General features: G+C 40.8%; 1 protein-coding gene across 5 annotated transcripts in view; it reads right to left on the reverse strand.

Moving 5' to 3' along the window:
* The window catches only part of slc38a5 (solute carrier family 38 member 5), a 54,133-nt gene that overhangs the window by 17,649 nt on the left and 15,350 nt on the right, over positions 1-21,134 (reverse strand). The window contains exons 2-8 of one of the 5 annotated variants that reach the window (XM_062971652.1): positions 16,036-16,076; positions 12,347-12,569; positions 9,410-9,494; positions 6,737-6,852; positions 4,358-4,431; positions 2,505-2,597; positions 2,044-2,125 (exon numbers count right to left, since the gene is read on the reverse strand). In XM_062971652.1, the coding sequence (XP_062827722.1) occupies positions 2,044-2,125; positions 2,505-2,597; positions 4,358-4,431; positions 6,737-6,852; positions 9,410-9,494; positions 12,347-12,438 (542 nt within the window). In that variant the 5' untranslated portion in view covers positions 12,439-12,569; positions 16,036-16,076. Of the gene's footprint in view, positions 1-2,043; positions 2,126-2,504; positions 2,598-4,357; positions 4,432-6,736; positions 6,853-9,409; positions 9,495-12,346; positions 12,570-15,466; positions 16,380-21,134 lie in introns of those variants that run through there. The other 4 variants (XM_062971650.1, XM_062971651.1, XM_016990782.2 and 1 more) reach the window with 4 other exon arrangements.

Consider the following 21,134-nt stretch of genomic DNA (forward strand, 5'->3'; position numbering starts at 1 on the left):
TAAACTGCCATGGAGGCTAAGGCCAGCAGTAGCTGCGGTCTTATAACATCTGGGAACGCTGCACATTCCCTTAGGTGTCTTGTGTTAAGTAACAAGGCTATAACAAAGTCACACAATTCAAGAATAACATAACTTTTTTCACAACTATGAAGTGATGGTTTCTAGTTACATTTAAAAGTCAGCTTTAAAAAAATTAAAGAAACAATTGGACAGGAATTTTATACCATTCTCTTGTAAATCCTACCCCTTACCTTCCCATCTACAACAAATAATAATGAAAAGGTATGAAGTAAATGCAACAAGTAAAGCTGGTGTTAATAATTCTAATATTTTTTAAATGAGGAATTCCTCTTAAAACAGTGAATTAACTACAGTAGAGTCTTGCTTATCCAACGTAAATGGGCCGGCAGAACGTTGGATAAGCGAATATGTTGGATAATGAGAGATTAAGGAAAGGCCTATTAAACATCAAATTAGGTTGTGATTTTACAAATTAAGCACCAAAACATCATGTTATACAACAAATTTTACAGAAAAAGTAGTTCAATACACAGTAATGCTATGTAGTAATTACTGTATTTATGAATTTAGCACCAAAATATCATGATATATTGAAAACATTGACTACAAAAATGCGTTGGATAATCCAGAATGTTGGATAAGTGAGTGTTGGATAAGTGAGACTCTACTGTACTTTGAAAAAGCAAGCAGTCCTAATAGTCCAAGTCTCCATAGTGCTAGGCTTACCCTGTCACAGTGAAGTTATGATACACGTTGTTGACATAGGAATCATGCAGCTTTCGTGGTGTTGCTGCACTACAATTCCCAGCACTAGCCAGCAAAGACAAATCATCAGGAAGGGGTGATTTACAGTGGAAGGAGGAAAGAAAACTGAACCCTTTTCTTATACCTGCTATTTATTTATTTACTATATTTATATCCCACTTTCTCTCACTCCAAAGGGGACTTCCCTTCTAGAAATTAGGATTTTATCTTAGCAGATCAGAGAAATGGGGCCAGGAGAAAACATTATACACAATCACTTCATGACATGCAATGTGCCCACCAAGTTCAACATTAAAACACAAGTATGCCAGGGTTGGGGACAATCTGTTTCTTGTTCTAGTAATCACTGCTTCCTTTCTCCTTTTTTGTTTAAGAGACTTGTTGGAAGAGTGAATCCTCCCAAATCATTACACGGTTGAACACAGAGAATGGAAGCTTCAGCCCATAATTCTCCTCTCGGTCAGGAAAGGCATGTGAACAGGGCAGCAAGCCTCAAATGGATCCATTTATAGAAAGGGGAAGGGAGCCAAAAAGACCAGCTGCTTCTCTCCATAAAACTACTCCGAAAGCTTCATAGTAGCAGGCCTATCTTGAAGGAAACGCCAGCAGGAGACAGAGAAAGATGCACCCATACATTACATGTATCTATTCTTTCTCTCAATGTGGTGTGCAAACATATGTATATACACACACACAATCCAGGTCACAACAGCTGTAAGCTCGACCCACAAGAGAAGTTCATTAAAAGTTTGGGTTCTGATATGACTGAGTGTTATCTTCATGGTGACACCGAGATATTATTAGGTTTTTTCACTGAGCCAACACGTAGGAATGACACCATCTTGATTTCATATATACTGCTACCACCAAGTATTTCAATTCAACTCTCAGGCTCCTCATGAAGTGGCTAAGGAAATGCTCTAAGGAAGTCTTGCTAAACTTGAAGCCCTTTCACACTATGCAGTTATAGTGCTATGATTCCACTTTAGCTGACATGGCAACATCTTAGACCAGGTTGGGCAAGAGCACAATACAAGTAGGAGAAATCCAATACTTGAGTGCTTTAGTAACTGCTCCCAAGGCTTAGATAAGAATGACGTCCTTTAGGAAAGAGAGCTTACACTGACAGATTGATATCAAATTTTGACAGAATCCTCATTGAGTATTGATTGTTTTACATAGTTGCTGAGTCATCTGTACTTTAGAATGAAAAGAAATAAGGAAGCAGCGGATCAAAATGAATGCAGTTTTGCTTACCTGTTGTTCTTTGTCAGCCCTAAGAATGTTTGGATCACAAGTGGCAGTTCAGATTTAACAATAAACAAGTAACTGGACATTGCTGTGAAACAGAAAGAAAAACTGTATTGGCTAACGGGGAAGAAAAAGGTCAACAGATTGAGGTATATTTCCATTTCATAAGTACATTATTGGATACTGGCATGATATAAACCCCAAATCAAGGTTTGGGACCCTGCAGACTTCTTTATCCAACATTTCTTCACAGCTATCAGATCCCCAGGTAACAGAAATAGGACAAAGTTTGCAACAGTGGCAAATTAATGCAAATACATTTATTGCACAACACATATACAACATTAAAGTTCAAGCTTTTTTTAGTGCGGAGAGTAAGTCACCATTGAAGGGATTTATTTAACCTTAAAGTACACACCGTCCTCCACTGACCTGCCAGTGATCTATGAATAAAAATAAGACCTCACCTCCTATGTTGTGTATCGAGATTATCACAGCAGCAACCACTTTGCCACCATGGCCAAATGCCCTGAGTCCCAGCTGTTCATATGCTCTAATTCCTAGATTTATGAGAGATTGAGAAAGAGAGAGAGAGAAAAGTATTGAGATGAGAGATGTAAGGATTTTAAAGATATTTTCTAAAAAAAGTGGCTAAGATATTACTAATTATTATGCACAACTCCTGGTTGATATCACAATTGGTGTAACCACAAATGAATCTTCTCTCATTGGAGGCCTCATCTAACCTGTTATGTCAAGAAAGTATGCAACTTTATGGCAATAATGGTGCATGAATTTAAAAACTAGAAAACTGCAAACTGAGCATCATGTGTGAACTATATTCTTTATCTTATTTTACAGAAGATTGCTTGGTTGTCATAGCATCATCCAAAGGATTTTAGGAGCTGTAGTTTGGTGAAAGAGCCAAGAAAGGTCAGCTTGCCTCAAAGCGTAATACCCCTAAACAATACTTTCCAGCAATTTATAAATGTAGAAATTATGTCAGAGTATTTAACCCATGTTCAGTGTGTTATACTTTCTAAAAAGTAAGCCTCCATAGTCTTTTAAATGTGTTTTATGTTTATTTATAACTGCCCCTGAAGAAGGAATTACATACCTCCAAGAAATGTAACTGACATTTGAACTTGCACGGGCATCACACTTGTCTTGGTTTGTTTTGTAGATTCCGAAAATGTGGCCTTTCTCTTTGAATGAATACCATGGCCTGCCAAACTGTCATTTTATAAGTTAAGTGTCCATAACTCATAAAATGACAGTTTGACAGGATATGGTATTTATTCAAAACCCATTTGGCTTCTCACTGACATTGATACAGGATCACAATAAATATCTGAGTAGCCACATCATAAAAAAACAAGCCACACTGAGTTTTATTAAAAATTTCCTCTCAACTCACAGCAATTAAGACGGCTTAGATTCCAATTCTAACTATATTTGCAGGTTTTCCCTTTTGCGGATTTGATTATTCACTGATTTAATTACAGTAGAGTCTCACTTATCCAACACTCGCTTATCCAACGTTCTGGATTATCCAACGCATTTTTGTAGTAAATGTTTTCAATATATCATGATATTTTGGTGCTAAATTTGTAAATACAGTAATTACAACATAACATTACTGCATATTGAAATACTTTTTCTGTCAAATTTGTTGTATAACATGATGTTTTGGTGCTTAATTTGTAAAATCATAACCTATTTTGATGTTTAATAGGCTTTTTCTTAATCTCTCCTTATTATCCAACATATTTGCTTATCCAACGTTCTACCGGCCCGTTTATGTTGGATAAGTGAGACTCTACTGTAATATGTTCTCTCTAGGAATCTCTAGATCCTCAAGTGTGACCTCATGATTAACTTACAACTAACCACAGACTGGCACTGGAGGATCTAGAGCAGGGGTCTCAACCTGTGAGTCCCCAGATGTTTTGGCCTTCAACTCCCAGAAATTCTAACAGCTGGTAAACTGGCTGGGATTTCTGGGAATTGTAGGCCAAAACACCTGGGGACCCACAGGTTGAGAACCACTGATCTAGAGACTCCTAAACGAAATATTTCTCTAGGCCATTTGCAGGTCCTCCAGTGCAATGTCTGGTGGAAGCTTACCATGAAATTGCAGTGAAGGACCTAGATATTCCTAGAGAGGCATTATCTCAGATAAAAGAAAATTAATGTTTTTCAACTTTCATAGGGGTCCTGCATCCCTATGTCCCAGCAAATGTGGAGGGCTAACTGTACCATCTTGACCTTCTGTACCCCACTACTGTTAGAAATGGTCCCACTGCAGCATACTACTTACCCACAACCCCAGCACATTTCAGCAGCAAATGAATGGAATAAGAAGAAAGCAATGCAATGCTGATCAAAAGCACCCTGATAAGAGAAGAAGGACAACAGAGGTCAGACCCAAATTGTGCACTCAGGAAAGGGCAAATTCTAAAACTTCACAAGTCTCAACTTGAAAACCAAACCGAATACTAACTCCCATGCAGGGATGGCATCGTGTGTCTTGTGCAGGCAAAAGTCAACCTTGTATCTGCATATGTCTTCTCTGGTGAGAATCAGTGCTAAAGTTGGGATCCTCCCTGCACACTGAAAAAAGCCCCACTCCCAGACTTAGTGGAGAGTTGCTGCAGCCCTTCCACAGCCTTGTGGGCAGCATGTGAAATCAGAGAAGCATCTGGCTGTGTCCCTACAGATAGTCAGATGCTTGTATCATCTGCCGGGACTGCTAGAGCACTGCTTCTTAAACTGTGGGTCTTAATCTCAAATGGGGTCTTCTCAGCTTAATGGTGGGGTTTGGCAACAGTAAAAGGTTTCTGAATGCCACTTAGTGGCTGTCTTAGACATTTGCATATATTTGTTGCGCAGTGTTATAGTGGACTTCGCGTAAACATTTCTCAAGCCAAAAGGGATCATCATAGAAAAGTTCATGCTCTAGAGCAGGCCTTTTCAACCTGTGGCCCTACAGGTGTTTGAGCCTCAGACTCTCAGAACCTTAACCAGCTTGTTTAGTGGTCAAGAATTCTAGAAGCTGAAGTCCAGAACACCTGGATAGCCACAGGTTGAAGAGGCCTGATCTAGAGGACCCTGGCTGCTTTCAGCAAATGATTTCATCATTTTGCATCTGTCTACAGCAGAGCTGCTGAGTGTTTTGGACGTGAGTTCCAAGAATTCCTAGCCACTGAACAAGCTAGATAGGGCTTCTGGGAGTTGGGAGGCCCAAACCCCTGGAGGACCTCAGGTTGTGCAGGCCTGGTCTACAGGAACATAGCCAGATGCTTTCCCAATATCTCCCTGCTCTCTGCCAGTCATGGAGTAGCCACTGGGAGAGCAATTTGAAGAAGCTCTACAGTAATCCCGGGGTCAATGAATGATCAGCAGTAGCTTAATTCTGCATGCAAAACTACTAGGCTATGAACTTCCATATAGGGGATGGACTAGGCAATGGAGATGGGAATCCATCTGTCAATGAAGTAGTGAAACCACTCAAGATATTAGTCTGAATGTTAAATGAAGTATTCAGGGATGTGGACCTACTTTCAGAACTCCACCTCCCACCTCGAAACCCCCAGCATGTTCTTCAAATGTTTTTTTTTAACTAAAAACATCTCAAGGTACTCCACTTAAGCAGAAAAAATGAAATGCAAAGATACAAAATGGGGGATGCCTGGTTCAACAGAAGTACTTGTGGAAAAGATCTTGGAGTCCTCATGGACAACAAGTTAAACATGAACCAAAAATGCAATGTGTCAGCTAAAAAAGTCAATGGGATTTTGGCCTGCATAAATAGGAGTATAGTGTCTAGATCCAGGGACGTCATGCTACCCCTCTGTTCTGCCTTGGTCAGACCACACCTGGAATCACACTGCAATTGAAGGGAGATGTTGGGCATTAAATTTTGCCAATTTTTGTAAGCCGCCCTGAGTCCCCTCGGGTGAGAAAGGCGGGGTATAAATGTTGTAAATAAATAAATAAATAAATAAATGTTGACAAGCTGGAATGTGTCCAGAGGAGGATGACTAAAATGATCAAGGGTCTGGAGAACAAGCCCTATGTGGGAGTGGCTTAAAGAACTGGAGATGTTTAGCCTGCAGAAGAGAAGGCTGAGAGGAGACATGATGGGTCATATATAAATATGTGAGGGGAAGTCATAGGGAGGAGGGAGCAACTTTGTTTTCTGCTGCCCTGGTGACTAGGACGCGGAACAATGGCATCAAACTACACAAAAGGAGATTCCACCTGAACATCAGGAAGAACTTCCTCACTGTGAGAGCTGTTCAGCAGTGGAACTCTCTGCCCCAGAGTGTGGTTGGAGGATCCTTCTTTGGAGGCTTTTAAGCAGAGGTTGGATGGCCATCTATCGGGGGTGCTTTGAATGCGATCTTCCTGCTTCTTGGCAGGGGGTTGGATTGGATGGCCTACAAGGTTACTTCCAACTCTATGATTCTACTTTCAAAACAGAACATAAATGTCCAAAGGGGACTCAAGGGGATACAGTTCACATTCAGTTACCCAAAATGTTAGCTCTCCAGAGGACTGGATATCAAGTCTTGCAGCCATCTTGGTTCTGAAGCGTTCCCTCCCTGTCTTTAGTATGTCATGATATTCTTCTTTAAAGTAATTTTCCTAGTTTAGCTCCTGGTATTGTATGGTATGGAGAGAGGGGATCACTTACACAAAGAGGATGACGCCTGTGTTCCTCATAGCATAAGCCAGGCCCAGGATCCCACTCCCCATGATGGCGTTGCTTAGGTTAAAGACTGACATCCCAAACGAAGTCTTTCCCTCAAACTGCAAGCCAGAACAAAAGACACAGAAGCCAGGTCAGAGGAAATAGTTAGATATTTTTGTTTGTGTGAGGTTTTTTCTTTCTAGGCAGAACATAACCACTAACCTTTATTTAAGAACATTTCACTTTATTATATCAAAGTGATTTACTATAAAACTAGGTACAATAAAACCAATAGCTACTACTACTACACTAATAGTCATCCTTTCAATGCAGGAATTAATATCATTAATACTATAAATAAATAAATAAATAAATAAATAAATAAGAAAACAAAGAAATGATTACATGTCTGGGAACCAACAGCAAAAGAAAATAGAATGAGACAATGTTTAGGTTGGCAGGATCATAGGTGGGTATATGGAGAACAATTTTAGCAGATAAAAAGATCCTGGAAAGCAACTAGCTGCAAATTTTAAAAAATACATAAATATAAGTAGCACAAGGATTTAACTGGAGCTGTGGAAGAACTGGTCTTCCAAGTGTTTGTAATACATTTCCCAAAACCTTTTATCACTGAGGGAGCTGAAGGTCAAACCAGCTGAAATAACAAATCTTCCCATCATTTGACTGAGAATATGAGACCAGTTATTCTCATTTTTTGCAATAATAATAAGAAGAAGAACAGCAGGCAGGCAGGCAGGCCTCAGAGTCCTTTGAAAAAGACACTAAGCATTTGTCTCTAATAAAAGTTGTTAGCTTGTCCATTTCAGCCAAGTCCACCAGTTTAACAGTGACTTAGTTAGGTAATAGTTGCATTCTTAAACCAGTGGAAGGACTTTGAGAGATAAGGTGTGGAAGGGCAGCATATCTGAAGAGAGATTGGATAGAAAATTTGATTTTCTCTACTTCTCTTATTTTTGAAACAATACATTGTACAGCATGAGTCTCAGGCAAGTGCATATACCATGGATTTTAATGTACACTGGGTTGTTCTATATACAATACAGGTATGCTGGCAAATTTACTCCATTGAGGATGTTCTCAAGTCACCATCAGTCCCACTTTGGGGGGAAAGGCAGGATAAAACTGAAGTGACAGATAGGCAGACGTAGGCCAGCATAGTGATAGGATTAAGTGGCTGAACCTCTAAACTGGTATGGAATAATGTTGACCCTCCAGATGGTTTAGACCACGATTGCTTACCACTTGACATACTGGGCTGGAGCATGAAATGAGTGTAGACCACAACATCTGGAAAGCCAAAAGTTCCCAACTCTGTTCTGCAGCAAGAGGTGGCCTTGCATGCTGGGTGGTCTAGGGAACTGTAGTCCTCAGACCACCCATTAACAGCTTATTCATGTTTAATAATGTAATAGTAACAACATCAATAGGAAATGATAAAGAAGCAAAAGAGCAACAATAAAATAATAATAATGAAATGATGGTGTCTTTAAAAGAACATGAAGATGCATAAGCATGGTTGGAGGGGGAAATGGTAGTATGCCACAAACCACATCACAACCATTGTCTGACAGGCACTTGCCACAACACTTTATTCTATTGTCGTAATTACAAATGCAACAGAACAAGAATGGAGGGATTCAAATGGGATTTTTGATGGACATCTGGTTAGGGCAGGCAGATCTCAGGATCTAATGCCCTTCTCTGAGCCTCAGGCCAAAGAGGAGGAACCACAGGGCAAGAGCACTACACTGAAAGTTGTGTGTTTCCTCATTTGTTACACTTAAATGTTTTCTTTCCCATTTGAATGGCATACTCTGTAAAAAATATATAATATGCTTAATGACATCACCAAGGGCTGCCCCTTGTAGCATCACAAGGAGTTATCTCTAGGTCTCAGGTTTTGATTCTGAGACCCTAGGCCCTGGAGATAATCTTAACCTGGCAATCCTACAGTTGGTATAGGGAAAAGGCTCCAGTCTTGCTTCTTGTGTGAAAGAAGCAAATAACAAATATGCATTTGCTGTACTAAACTGAACTGTTACCACAGAATTAAGTACATCCAGACTCATTAATCCAAAGTGCATGAATGTAAATAGATACACATATCCACAGTAATTAAAAAACATTTTTATGGAGAAACAGGCAAAAGTAAGTTTAAAAAGTAAATAAAGAAACAAAGGAATGATCTCTGAACACAATAAAAAACAAGAATCCCAGACAAGGGAAGGAAAGTTGGCACATTCTATCTAGACAATTGTGTTTGGTAGCCATTGCTAACAAACACATGGTATTTAAAGTAGAATCATAGTGCTACAAATGGTTAGGGAAAAGGACTCTGTGTGATCTTCCAGGTTGGTTGTGTACTTAAGCTCTTAAGCCGCAAAGAGTCAAAAGCACTGGCAGAAGTGTGGACGAAAGAGGGCAAAGGTGAAAAGGCTGCAGTATCAGTTGGCCCTTTCAGATCTCTCTGCCAATAAAAATCTAGAATACAAATCCTATATATAGTTGGGAAAAGGTTAGAGAAGTCAAACAAATCCATTAGAGGCCAAAGAATCAGATCTCCTGCATTCTAGTCTCCAAAGCCAGGGAGTCAGGATTTGTATTCTACCCAGGGTGAAATGGGGTTATTTGGCCATGGCCCCAATCACCTACGTCAGTGAACTGGCTCAGTTTCTTGCTGTCAATATGGGGCAGGAACTCCTCTTGCTCGGGCAAACCATGCTCCTCATCCTCGTAGCTGAAAGGGAAGGAGATACAGAATGAGCACGTTGGACCAAGCCCTAATGATATGGCTGTTCATATCCAGCATCAGCCACAAAAATCCCCACGCCCAGAAAACAACCACGTGGCTCCATCAAGTAAAGGCATTCATTTTGTTATCAATTCAGATGCTCTGTTCCAAACTCAGAATTTGAAATTTGAGAGAAACAGAGGGAGAAAACTGAAGAGGAGACAAAGGAAGATACTGGAGTTGTGGATATGTATGCAAAATTTACAGGAGCCAGTGTGGCATTATGATTTGAGCACTGGACTACAGCTCTGGAGGAGACAAAGATAGAAACTAGAATTGTAGATATGTATGCACAAATGCCAGGAGCTAGTGTGGTGTAATGATTAGAGCACAGGACTATGATTCTGGAGACAAGTGTCCAAATCCCTGCCCAGCCATAAACCCCACTGAGTGACTTTGGGCAAGCCACGCTCTCTCAAGTCTTGGAGAAAGTAAATGGCAAACCTCTTCCCTGAACAAATCTTTCCAGGAAAACCCTGGGCATAGATTTGCCTTAGGGTCACCATAGGACAGAAATGACTGGAAAGCACACAACAACACATCAGTAGCACAAGAGGATATATAGCACAGGACATGGACCTATGGTAAACCAGTGACTAGACAACAGAGCCTTTCTGTTTATGTCAGTGGTTCTCAACCTGTGAGTCCCGGGTGTTTTTGCCTACAACTCCCAGAAATCCCAGCCACCTGGGGACCCACAGGTTGAGAACCACTGGTTTATGTGATGTCAAAGTATTTCTCCACAACTCTTCAACTCCAAGGGTAAATAAGCACAGAACAAAACCCACGGGGCAGGCACAAAGGGGAATTTCAAAAGAAATCTTCCTGAAATATTTCAGCATAATTTGGCAATCTGGATATTCCGTCAATGTTTTTGAAACACCTGCAACATGGCTCTGAAAGTAATCACGGATGTGGTGAATACAGTTATGAAACTCTGCTTTCAATGTAAATACAAAGAGAGGAATGGCTGCAGCAACTCTGACTTATCATTAGTAAACACAAACTTGTGTGCACTGCATGATTAGCACCACTCAGTTTTATCCAGCAAAGGGAATTGATTAATTAACAATGAAAAAAAATCCATTTATATCTGAAACTCAGACTTGCAGCTTGTTACTCCCTAACAAGCCACAGTTTATCATCAGTTTCCCTTTTTTGGTTTGTTAAGTGACCAGCAAATCAGGATTAGAGAAAACATTTTAAGCCCTGTTAAAATCTAGTAAGTTTAACCGCTTTCAGTGGTGAAAAAGCCAAGCGGAAATGGTCAAGTAAAATGCATAAAAGCAGATGATGCTATAGGAATTAAAGTAGAATCACAATGCTATACTTGTACAATGGGAAAGGTGACCTGTGCTTACAATTCAAGTATTTTATTCTCGAACAAGAATTTATCTAAAAGTGGAGCCTCCCCTTCTAGCTTCAGGTTGAGTATCCCTTATTCAAAACGTCTGAGGCCAGGAGTTTTGGAATTTTACTTCGAAATATCCATAGGTGTTAATGTCTATGTCTGATCTCCTAAACTGCACAACTGAAGGTGATTCAGTGTTCATTGCCATCAGTAGGGTGGATTGCTAAAAACAAAAGTGAGACTGTCACCTCCCAAAACATGTTGTTAATGGCCATGAAATGCCATCAGAAGTTATTTTAACATCTTAAGGCAGAAAGGGAAGCTGGGCTTCTTGCAGTTCCCCAGTTTCTGTGCTCTTTCAGTTCTTAATTAAGAAAATAAAAATACTCCATTCAACTCGGCTGTAAAGAACATCTGCCACGAATTTTCACATCCCATCAAGTACGAGTAATTTGAGGCTTTGCAAGTTTGATACAAATATAGTGTTCAGTTATGCAAAATAGTGTAGTCTAAGAAAAAACAAGCCAACCAACCAAATAATGGCTTTTGACAATGTTTCCTGATTTGTTACACTGCTTGTTACTTTTCTTTTAAAGAGAAAGTCCACTCAAAAAAGAAAATGGCTTTTAAAAAACCCCTCCAAATGCCCCCAAAGTAAGAATTAGCAAAGTGTAAACATCATGTGATATTGTTATTGAAGGGTAATGCTATTAAAGTTTGTAATGTGAAATTCTAAGAAAACTCACTATGCCTTGCTGCCCCCTTCCCAATCAGTTGTGCCTGTTACTGTACCATGTCATTTTTCAAGCATTAATTGGGCTGTGCCTTATTGGGCAGAGGTGAAAGAAAGCATTTTACAGTGTATCAGTAAGTATAATAATAATAAGCATGTAAATTTAAATTTGGTTGTGAAAGTTTGTGGTTTCTTGCTGGCAGGCAGAAGCTTTTAAGATTTTGTATGTGTTACTTGTGACTACTAGTAAGTGTACAAGCTTGCTATCTCTTCAAACAATGTTGTTGTAAACAAGCAGCTGATTACAAAAGGAACAATTTATTTTCTTTCCCATCAAGGAAACTCATCTCATAAAAGGAAGTCCTGAAGATTAATCTATTTTTTAAACATTTATATCCTGTCTTTCCTCCAATAAGCCTATGATGACAAACAAGAGTCTCTTTATTCCTGTTTTGTCTTCCTAACAACCTTGTGAAGTAGGTCAGGCTAAGAAAGTTAGACTGAACTGGGTTTCCCCCAGTGAGCCTCATTGTTCATCAGAAACTTTGACTCAATTTCAGTCATCTCCCAAATCCCACCTCTTTGTGTAACACCCTGAAATATATTCCTGGCTTGCAACATGTTGTCCCACCCACTTCAATTGGACCAGGTCTTTTTCTCCTACTGGTCCTCCCTCCACCTCCTTTTCCATCACAATTACCCCAAAAGACTCACCCGTCCTCCAAGACAGCCGTTTTGTCACTATCAAGTATGGTCCCATTTAGCCTCTCAGTGCCCATGTCATCTCCCATCTTCTGAAGCTCCATCCTGGATGCGCAGATGGTCCTTGGTTTGTTCAGGTGTGTTTGTGCGTAGTGTTGTCCGGAAGAGATTATGGTAAATCACCAAGTGGAAAAGGAACAGCAGCAAGAGTAATGCACCTGGATCAAAAGCACACCTGGAGACATGGGAGAAGATAAATTCAGAAAACCATGTGCTGTAACATTTGCAGCGGCTGCCGGAAGGGTTGGGACAGGGTGGTTCTTGGACTCCAAATACCTGCAAACTGGGTGTGGATGGGTAGCAGGGCAGGGGTGGGGGTATTGCCAGGAAGCCCATTATCCCTTTTCATTTCATTTTCTGCACAGCAAGGAACACATAGTGATTCCAACCCCACGCCTGAGGGAGAGTCTGTCCCAACAAAAGGTGGGTGAGGAAGGATGTTACCCAGCTCCCCTCCCACCCACACCTTCAGGCACAAACTGGCAGGCTGCCCTGTCTAGCATTTCCACACATCCTCATTTGTTCTTGTACGTGAGGCAGAGGTGACAATCTGCCAAACTCAGTTTGGATCAGCTTTCTTTCTTTTAGCCATAAATTTGTATCATTAATTTGTTTCGCCCATTAATGGTTTTCATTTTTAAAATTTGAATGGAAGTGTGCATTATCTTTTCACCCATTTGTTAATGTCTCCATTAGCATACTGTTTTGCAAGAAATGTCACCTTATAACATTGAGATTTTCTACATTCATTTTTGATGGTAATTGCCATCAAGTTGACTTCAATGTCTCGAGGCCTTATGAACGAGAGACCTCCAATTCACCCTACCATCTTGCAGAACTGGGGCCTCTATGGCTTCTCTAATTGACTTTATGCATCTTGAATGTGGTCTTGCTCTTTTCTTACTGCTCTCCACTTTTCGGTAATGAAATGAGCACATTTTTGTGCAGGGTTGCTTTTAATGTTGTTGTCTCATTTTTTTTTTTTTTGCCAATTTTGAAAGTCTACTGTGTCCCTATCACATGGTTTTCCTGGCAAGATTCACTCAAACTGTTTTCCATTGCCTTCCTCTGTGGCTGAGAGAGTGTAATTTGCCCAATCTCACACAGCTGGTTTCATGGAGGCATGGTGTCTCCAAGATCATGGTCCATTGCTCAAACCACTATACCATGCTGGCCCTTACATGACAAATAAAAATTCAAAGGGATAAAGTGCCAGGGAAAAACATAATGGCAAAGCCACAGTCTTGTTCTGAAACAAACTAAGGGTTACACCCAACACACTGTTGGATTTTTATCATGATTTTCTATACACTCAAATAACTGATGAAGGGTTAAATTCTCCCTTTCTTCTCAATGAAGCCTCACCCCACCTGCTATTTGCAATGGGAGGAAGGCTAGTATCAGTACTAACTGGACCTTTTCTAGTTTTAGAAAACCTAACAACTCCCATTCTGGTACTAAGGGGACCCTAGAATGAAGAAACTCAAGGGTTAACCTTGCCACCTACACCTGGGAAAGAAATCTGGAGGCTGGGTGTGGCAGCAAAAAATGGGAAGAGAGATGTCTGGTTGGTGTCTTGATCTTTAACCGCATCCTTTGCTCACAGTCATATTCCCACAGAAAGTGCAGAACACCTGCCAGGGACAGGTTGGTTTTTGGCCCAGATCTGGCAGGAGCATAGGGCCCAACAGGCTTGGGGAAAGTGAGCTGGTGAGCCAGAATTTCTTGGTTTCTGCTTCAAGCTCAAGGAGGTGGGATACATTTTGCCCTCTGGCTGTATTGGCCTACAATCCCTGTCAGCCCCAACTCAGTACTGCCAACTGTAAGGAATGAGAGAAGTTGTGGTTCAAGTTGTTGTAAGCCGCCCTGAGTCCCTTCGGGTGAGAAGGGTGGGATATAAATATTGGAAATAAATAAATAAAACCTATGGAGGACTAAATCTTTCTCTATGCTGTGCTTTTGGAAGGTGGCAGATGGTAAAAGCAGTAGATAAGGAGTATTTCTGGACTCTTGAAAATTTCCTTTGCAAGGTTAAAGAACACCTCTCCCTTTCTTCTGCCTGTTGTTTTCTGCCTTGTCACCTTTAATTCCAAAAACTCTTACCAAAACACACCTGGATGGGTGTTATCTTATCTAGAGAGCGTCTCCAGGAGCTGGGATCTAGGTAAAAGGTGATGCCAGTTTTCTGATATTGCTGCTGCTGTACTTAGACTGGGAAGCTGCCCACAAGGACCGTGTTCCCAGGGCACTGCAAGACCATGAAATGATAAGACCCAGGAGTGTGAACTCCTACCTGCTCTCCTTCTCAGCATCCTTTTGCAGTATTTCCTTTATACAATGAGAGAGACATGGCCAAAGCATGCCTGTTGGTTAAGTGTCATAGCCATCTGGGTAATGGTCAAACTGAAAGCAGAGGCAGTGAGACAGGTAGTACATCTGCTTCATGGTTTAATTTTAACTTTGAAAGTCCAACCCAAAACGATGAAGGCATTTTGGGGGATAGATCCCTTGAATGGCTCATTTAAAGTTTACACTATAGTCTGGAGCAGATTCACTACTTCCACTGACAGATGCTCATGAGTTGGACCTCCAAGGGGAGTTAATGCAGGAAGTTATATGTTTATTACCTTGTAATACTGGATAGCAGAGCAGGGATGTTCATAACAATAGATCATAGTCAGAAACTTTCATTGTTACCTCTGCTACAAGTATTGCAGTTAGGTTCAGATAGAATAGAGCAGTGGTTCTCAACCTGGGATCCCCAGATGTTTTTGGATGTCAACCCCCAGAAATCCTAACAGCTGGTAAGCTGGCTGGGATTTCTGGGAGTTGTAGGCCAAAAACATCTGGGGCCCCACAGGCTGAGAACCACTGGAATAGGGGAAGTCTGACTGGGGTGGCAGATAACATAATCAATGTTCAGCTTTGAGGAGATGTTGAGAGGAGACATGATAGCAATGTTTACATTTTTGAAAGGATGTCATATTTGAAGATGGACCAAGCTTGCTCTCTGCTGCTTCAAAGACTAGGACACAGAGAAATGGATTTAAACTACAAGAAAAGAGATCTCACCTGAATATTAGGAAGAACTTCCTGCAGGTAAGAGATGCTTGAGAGTGGAATATAGGCTTTAGAATGTGGTGAAAGGCTTCTTTTTTTTAAAGCAGGGACTGGATGGATATCCATCAGGACTGTTTTAATTGTGTGTTCTTCCATGGCAGGTGGTTGGATTGGGTGGCCCTTGGGGTCTCTTCCAATTCTGATTCCAAACAAAAAGTCCCAGTACTTCAATCCGGTATGTGCTGATTCTACAACACTACTGCTCATAAATTTAAAAATCACTGCAGAGTTTACAATAACCACAACTAAACAGGAGAGGAAGCATGCAGGACTATGAACCACCTCTCATGTGTAATCTCCACAAATTTAGGGAAATAATATTTTTGGGCAGCTACCACCAGATGCCAGCAAGGTCAGTGGAATTATCCAAATCTCTGATTGGATAATTATCTAATGGAATAATTTGAAATAATTTGAAATTATCCAACTCCCAACACAAATGAAAGGCTTTAATCTTTTTCTAATGGCCAGAAATATTACAGCGACTACAAGTCCTTGAATGACATCTGTGCCACACACACCTGGCAGCATCACAATGTTCACTGTGCACTGAAGTTTTTGTCTGAAAGATATAAGACAGAAAAAGTAAATAAGACCTCAGCTGTCATCATAGCCCACCTCAGAGTAAGGTTGCCATGTTTAAAGGGAAATGAAACAAAAGTATGTTCCTGTCTCATCCATGGCCTGATCTGCAGGCATTGGTTGGTGTGGTCTGCTTATCCCTCTTTGCCAAGCGTGAGAAACCTTTATAGCCGGAGGACAATGTTCCCTCTCATGGGAAACCTTCCAGTGAGGAGCACACCAGCCTTGGATGGGACCCGATCCAAACAGGGGAGAGGCCATAGCTACACACTCAATCACATCCCCCCCCCCAACCTTCCCCATGCTGTCTCTTCCTATCCTAGTTTCTCTCTGCCGGCTTCACCCATGTTCTTCACCCAGATCCTTCCTTCTTTCGCTGCCACTTTTAAAAAAAGATTCTTATTACTGCAAGACTAGTGAGGGACAGAAATGGATATGGTTTGAGAATGCTTCCTTCTTCTTTCATTAGGACTATCACACTAACCATGCAAAAGTTAAGCTTCTTTAAAGCCTCTGTTAATACAAACAAAGGCTTCTGGAATACCTAATTTGGAAAAGATTGTACACAGGAGGGGATCAAGGTACATGAGAGCCACTGTGGTGTACTGTTGTGAGTTATGGTCTAAGAATCTGGATTCAAATTGCTGGCAGCTTATAAAAAGCAACTGAGTGGCCCTGGATAGGTCGCACTCTCTCAACTTCAGGGTAGGCAGTGGCAAATGCCCTATGTAAAAATGTTGCTTGGAAAAAACCCATCATAGGTTCACCATAACTTCAAAACAACTTGAGGACACAGAACAAAAAACAGTAACATATAGGACACGGTCAGGGAAGAAGATAATCCTCCTTCTACACGCCATAGATTTCCCCTATGAAGCAATGGCATTTTAAAGCACTTATTAATAATAATTTAAGAATTTTAAGATTCTTACTGCCACAAGAGAAAGGGGAGCAGAGGTCCCCATTAGCCCTCAGTGCTATGAAATGCTTCACCAGTTGGTTTCTGCACATCCTCCTGCTATTTAAGGCCAATATTGCGATATCGCAATAAATCTAAGGATTGCTCTGAGGATAAACTCTCTGAATTCTTTGGAAGTTAAATAATATGCAAGCCTTTGTAAATAATGACATTTGCATTAATACGTGTTATTGCAGAAAGACAATCTTCTAGTACACACACACACACACACACACACACACACACAGGGTGCATGTACACTAGAATTAATGCAATTCAATGCCACTTTAACTCCCATGGCTCAATGCTATGAAATCATGAGTTATAGTTGAATGAGGGACCAGCACTTTTACCAGAGGTTAAAAACCTTGTAAAATTATAACTCCCATGGCTCCATAGGATTGAGCCATGGCAGTTGAAGTGGTGTCGAATGCATTAATTCAACAGCGTAGATCCACCCAGAGACTCTGTTCTAGAATGATATAGACACTGGATTGTTTCCATTGCAGGCTTGTAGTCTGGGATAGTCACAACTCATTCCTTCCAATCCTGAGAAGTAATTATTTACAGACATTAAATGAAAGAGATTCCTCAGACTGATCCTAATATTTCATGTTACTTTTCTTTTTTAAAGGGTGTGTTTTCATGTGGGAAGTGAGACAAAGGGGAAGTCATCTTACTACAGCTCAGAACATCATTGTATGTCTTGTAGTAGAGAACATTTATGGCCCTGTTTGTTCTTTCCTTATGAGAGTGTTTACTTATACTAAAATGTGTTGGGGCGATATTGTTTAGTAATTGGGGATTTTTTTTAGCAACAGGCAGATATAAAATTGTCAAACCAAATTGATATAATTATTCATTTATTTTAAATGATATTTTGGCAGGGTAAAAATACAGCATTATGCTATTATAGCACTATTGCCATCTTTCATTTCTTAAATATAGTCTGAAAAGCATTTTAGCACTACTTAAAAGAATTAAAACCAAATGGAGCCATAAACTTGTGCTCAGTACCATAGTTAAAATGGATATTTGTTGAGCATCAAACATCCACAGCTGTTATAACATGGGATGAAAAATTGCGGAATATATGTTGAAAAACAAAACATCCCACAACAGGGCTAAAAACCAACTTTTTCCTCATGGCTACATCAATTTTTTGCTGCAACATAAGTCTACCATCTCTGCCACTAGGTCTATCTTCTCTGCCACTAGGTCTACCATCTCTGCCACTAGGTCTACCTTCTGTGCCACTAGGTCTACCAGAGATGGTAGACCTAGTGGCAGAGAAGGTAGACCTAGTGGCAGAGATGGTAGGCCTAGTGGCAGAGAAGGTAGACCTAGTGGCAGTGAAGGTAGACCTAGTGGCAGAGATGGTAGACCTAGTGGCAGAGATGGTAGACCTAGTGGCAGAGATGGTAGACCTAGTGGCTTTAATAAAGGGGGTTAATGGAAAGAATAGAACTCCTTCATTTGGACTGCAATGGACAAGTTTTACCTATGTAGCACTTTTTCAATATGTAACAGTATAGGTGTTTCTTCAAAAATTTCAATGTTCTCTGCCAAATAAGGCTCAATTAGGCTCACAAAGGACATAGGCAGCCTGGATTTCAAGGTAAATTATTTTCCTGTTGCTAATTTTGCAACCTGTAATTGTATTACCTGCCTTTTACTGTTCTTTGTCCCTGGTCCATATGGCCAAGCAGAAGAACAGCATCTGCCTGCATTGAGATCCCCTTCTGCTTCTTAAACTGTGGGTCCAGACCAAAATGAAGTCCCCTTAACTCAATGTTGGGGTCACAAAACATTTGGCAACAAAAGTTTTCTGAACATCACCAAGTGACTGTTTTAGACATTAACACCAATCCTTTGTGCAGTGATTACAGTGAACACTATGCTTCAGCTGTAATTAAAAAGGCAAATCAGTCTGTTTAACAAGCCTTGAAAATGCGGATTTGTTATCTGTAAATGTCTGATTTTTAATATCTCTTATGTATCTACGGTATATTTGGGGTGACGTAAAAAGTTCTTGAGCAGAAAGGGGTTACAAGTAGAAGTTTAAGAAGCTCTCCTCTAGACAATCTTAACCACCAACAAAAATATTATTATTATATTTATTTATACCCTGCTTTATCTCTCCCAAAGGGGACTCAAAGCAGCTTAACATAAAAACATCAGCATACAACTTATAATATACAAATATTAAAACAGCATTGAACGTCATCAGTATTAAAAACAATTCCGATTAAATCCATAAAAACATATACTGTACAACCACAGTGGCCCCTGACATGGTCTTAAAAACCTTCTTCTTTAAAAGCCTGTCTGAATAAAAAAGTTTTAGCCTTTCTGGTTTCCCTAGGAAGAAGGGAGTTCCAGAGTTGAGGGTCAGCCACCGAGAGATAAGGCCCGCTTTCTCGTTCCCATCAAACAAGCTTACAATGGAGGTGGAACCAAGAGAAGGGCCTCTCCTGAAGTTCTCAGGGTCTGGCCAAGTTCAAGAGGATGCGGATGGCCAAATTACCTGGACCTGAACCATCCAGATCCTTAACCAGCACTTTGAATTGTGCCCAGAAACAGACTGGGAGCCAGTGGAGCTGCTTCAACAGAGGGGTTGTCAACTCCCTATAGCCAGCCCCAGTGAGTAACCTGGCTGCAGCTCTTTGGACCAACTGAGGTTTCTGAGCACTCTTCAGAGGCAGCCCCATGTAGAGTGTGTGACGGTAATCCAAACAGGATGTAACTAAGGCATGTACCACCATGGCCAGATCTGGCTTCTCAAGGAACGGGCAGAGTTGCCGCACAAGTTTTAATTGTGCAAAGGCCCTCCTGGACACTGTCCAAGAGGATCCCCAAACTGCAGACCGGTGTCTTCAAGGGAAGTGTGACCCCATCCAGCACAAACTGGATCCCTATTTCCTGGTCTGCCTTTCGACTGACCAGGAGCATCTCTGTCTTCTTCAGATTAAGTTTCAATTTTTTGCCCTCATCTAGTCCATTACTGATGACAGGGTCAGAATGGCTTCTTTGACATTCGGTAGAAAGGGGTTGTAGAGCTGGGTGTCATCTACATACAGGTGGCACCAAACTCCAAAACTCCGGATGACTTCTCCCAGTGATTTCATGGATATGTTGAACAGAAGGGGGACAGAATGAAACCCTGAGGAACCCCACAGGTCAATGACCAGGGATTCGAACAGGAGTCCCCAGCACCACCTTCTGGGTGTAAGACAGTGCCTCCCAGTTCCATCCCAGCTAGACAGTCCAGAAGGATACCATGGTCAATGGTATCAAAAGTCGCTGTGAGATCCAGGAGAAAACAGGAACACACTTCCCGTCTAGCTCTTTGCGGAGGTCATCCACCAAGGTGACCAAAGCTGACTCTGTTCCATAGCTAGGCCTGAAGCCAAATTGAAATAGTACTAGATAATCTGTTTCATCCAGAAATCCCTGAAGCCAACACATGCTCCAAAACCTTGCACATAACATCCGAGGCTGGACCTACACTGCCATATAATCCAGTTTCTGAATCCAGATTAGCTACTTTGAACTCTATTATATGTGTCTGTACTGCCATATAATCCAGTTCAAAGCAGATAATTTAGATTCAGAATTTGGATTATATGGCAGTATAGGCAGAGCCTGAGATAAAAAAAAAGTAGCCTTGTGAGTCCAACACTTTTTTCTTTCATTTGATTTTCAACATTTTTGCCAAATGAATCAGACAGTAAAGTGTTGAAAGCTTAGATGATGTATTTTCTGCATTTTGGTTGGCCAATAAAGGTATTTTTTTGTGGATTTCGTTGTGTTTATTTTTGCACTAGAAGGTCACATATCCGGAAGCAACCTTTGATGCAGCCATCAATTATACTACACAATCAGGTCACATATAGTTTTTAGAATAGTTTGTGCAGTTCTAGTAACTCTTATCTCAAAAGCAAATCTATGACAAGTTGGACAGGCTTCAGAAAATTGGACGTTGGAAGTCAGAATTAAACACGAGAGCATTTTTCCTTTAAGAAAGACAAATGCTTCGAAAGAAGTCTGGTTAGCCTCTAGCTAACCAGGAAGAGCTTT

Source organism: Anolis carolinensis, chromosome 2 (genome assembly GCF_035594765.1).
Source record: "Anolis carolinensis isolate JA03-04 chromosome 2, rAnoCar3.1.pri, whole genome shotgun sequence".
Classification (NCBI taxonomy): domain Eukaryota; kingdom Metazoa; phylum Chordata; class Lepidosauria; order Squamata; family Dactyloidae; genus Anolis; species Anolis carolinensis.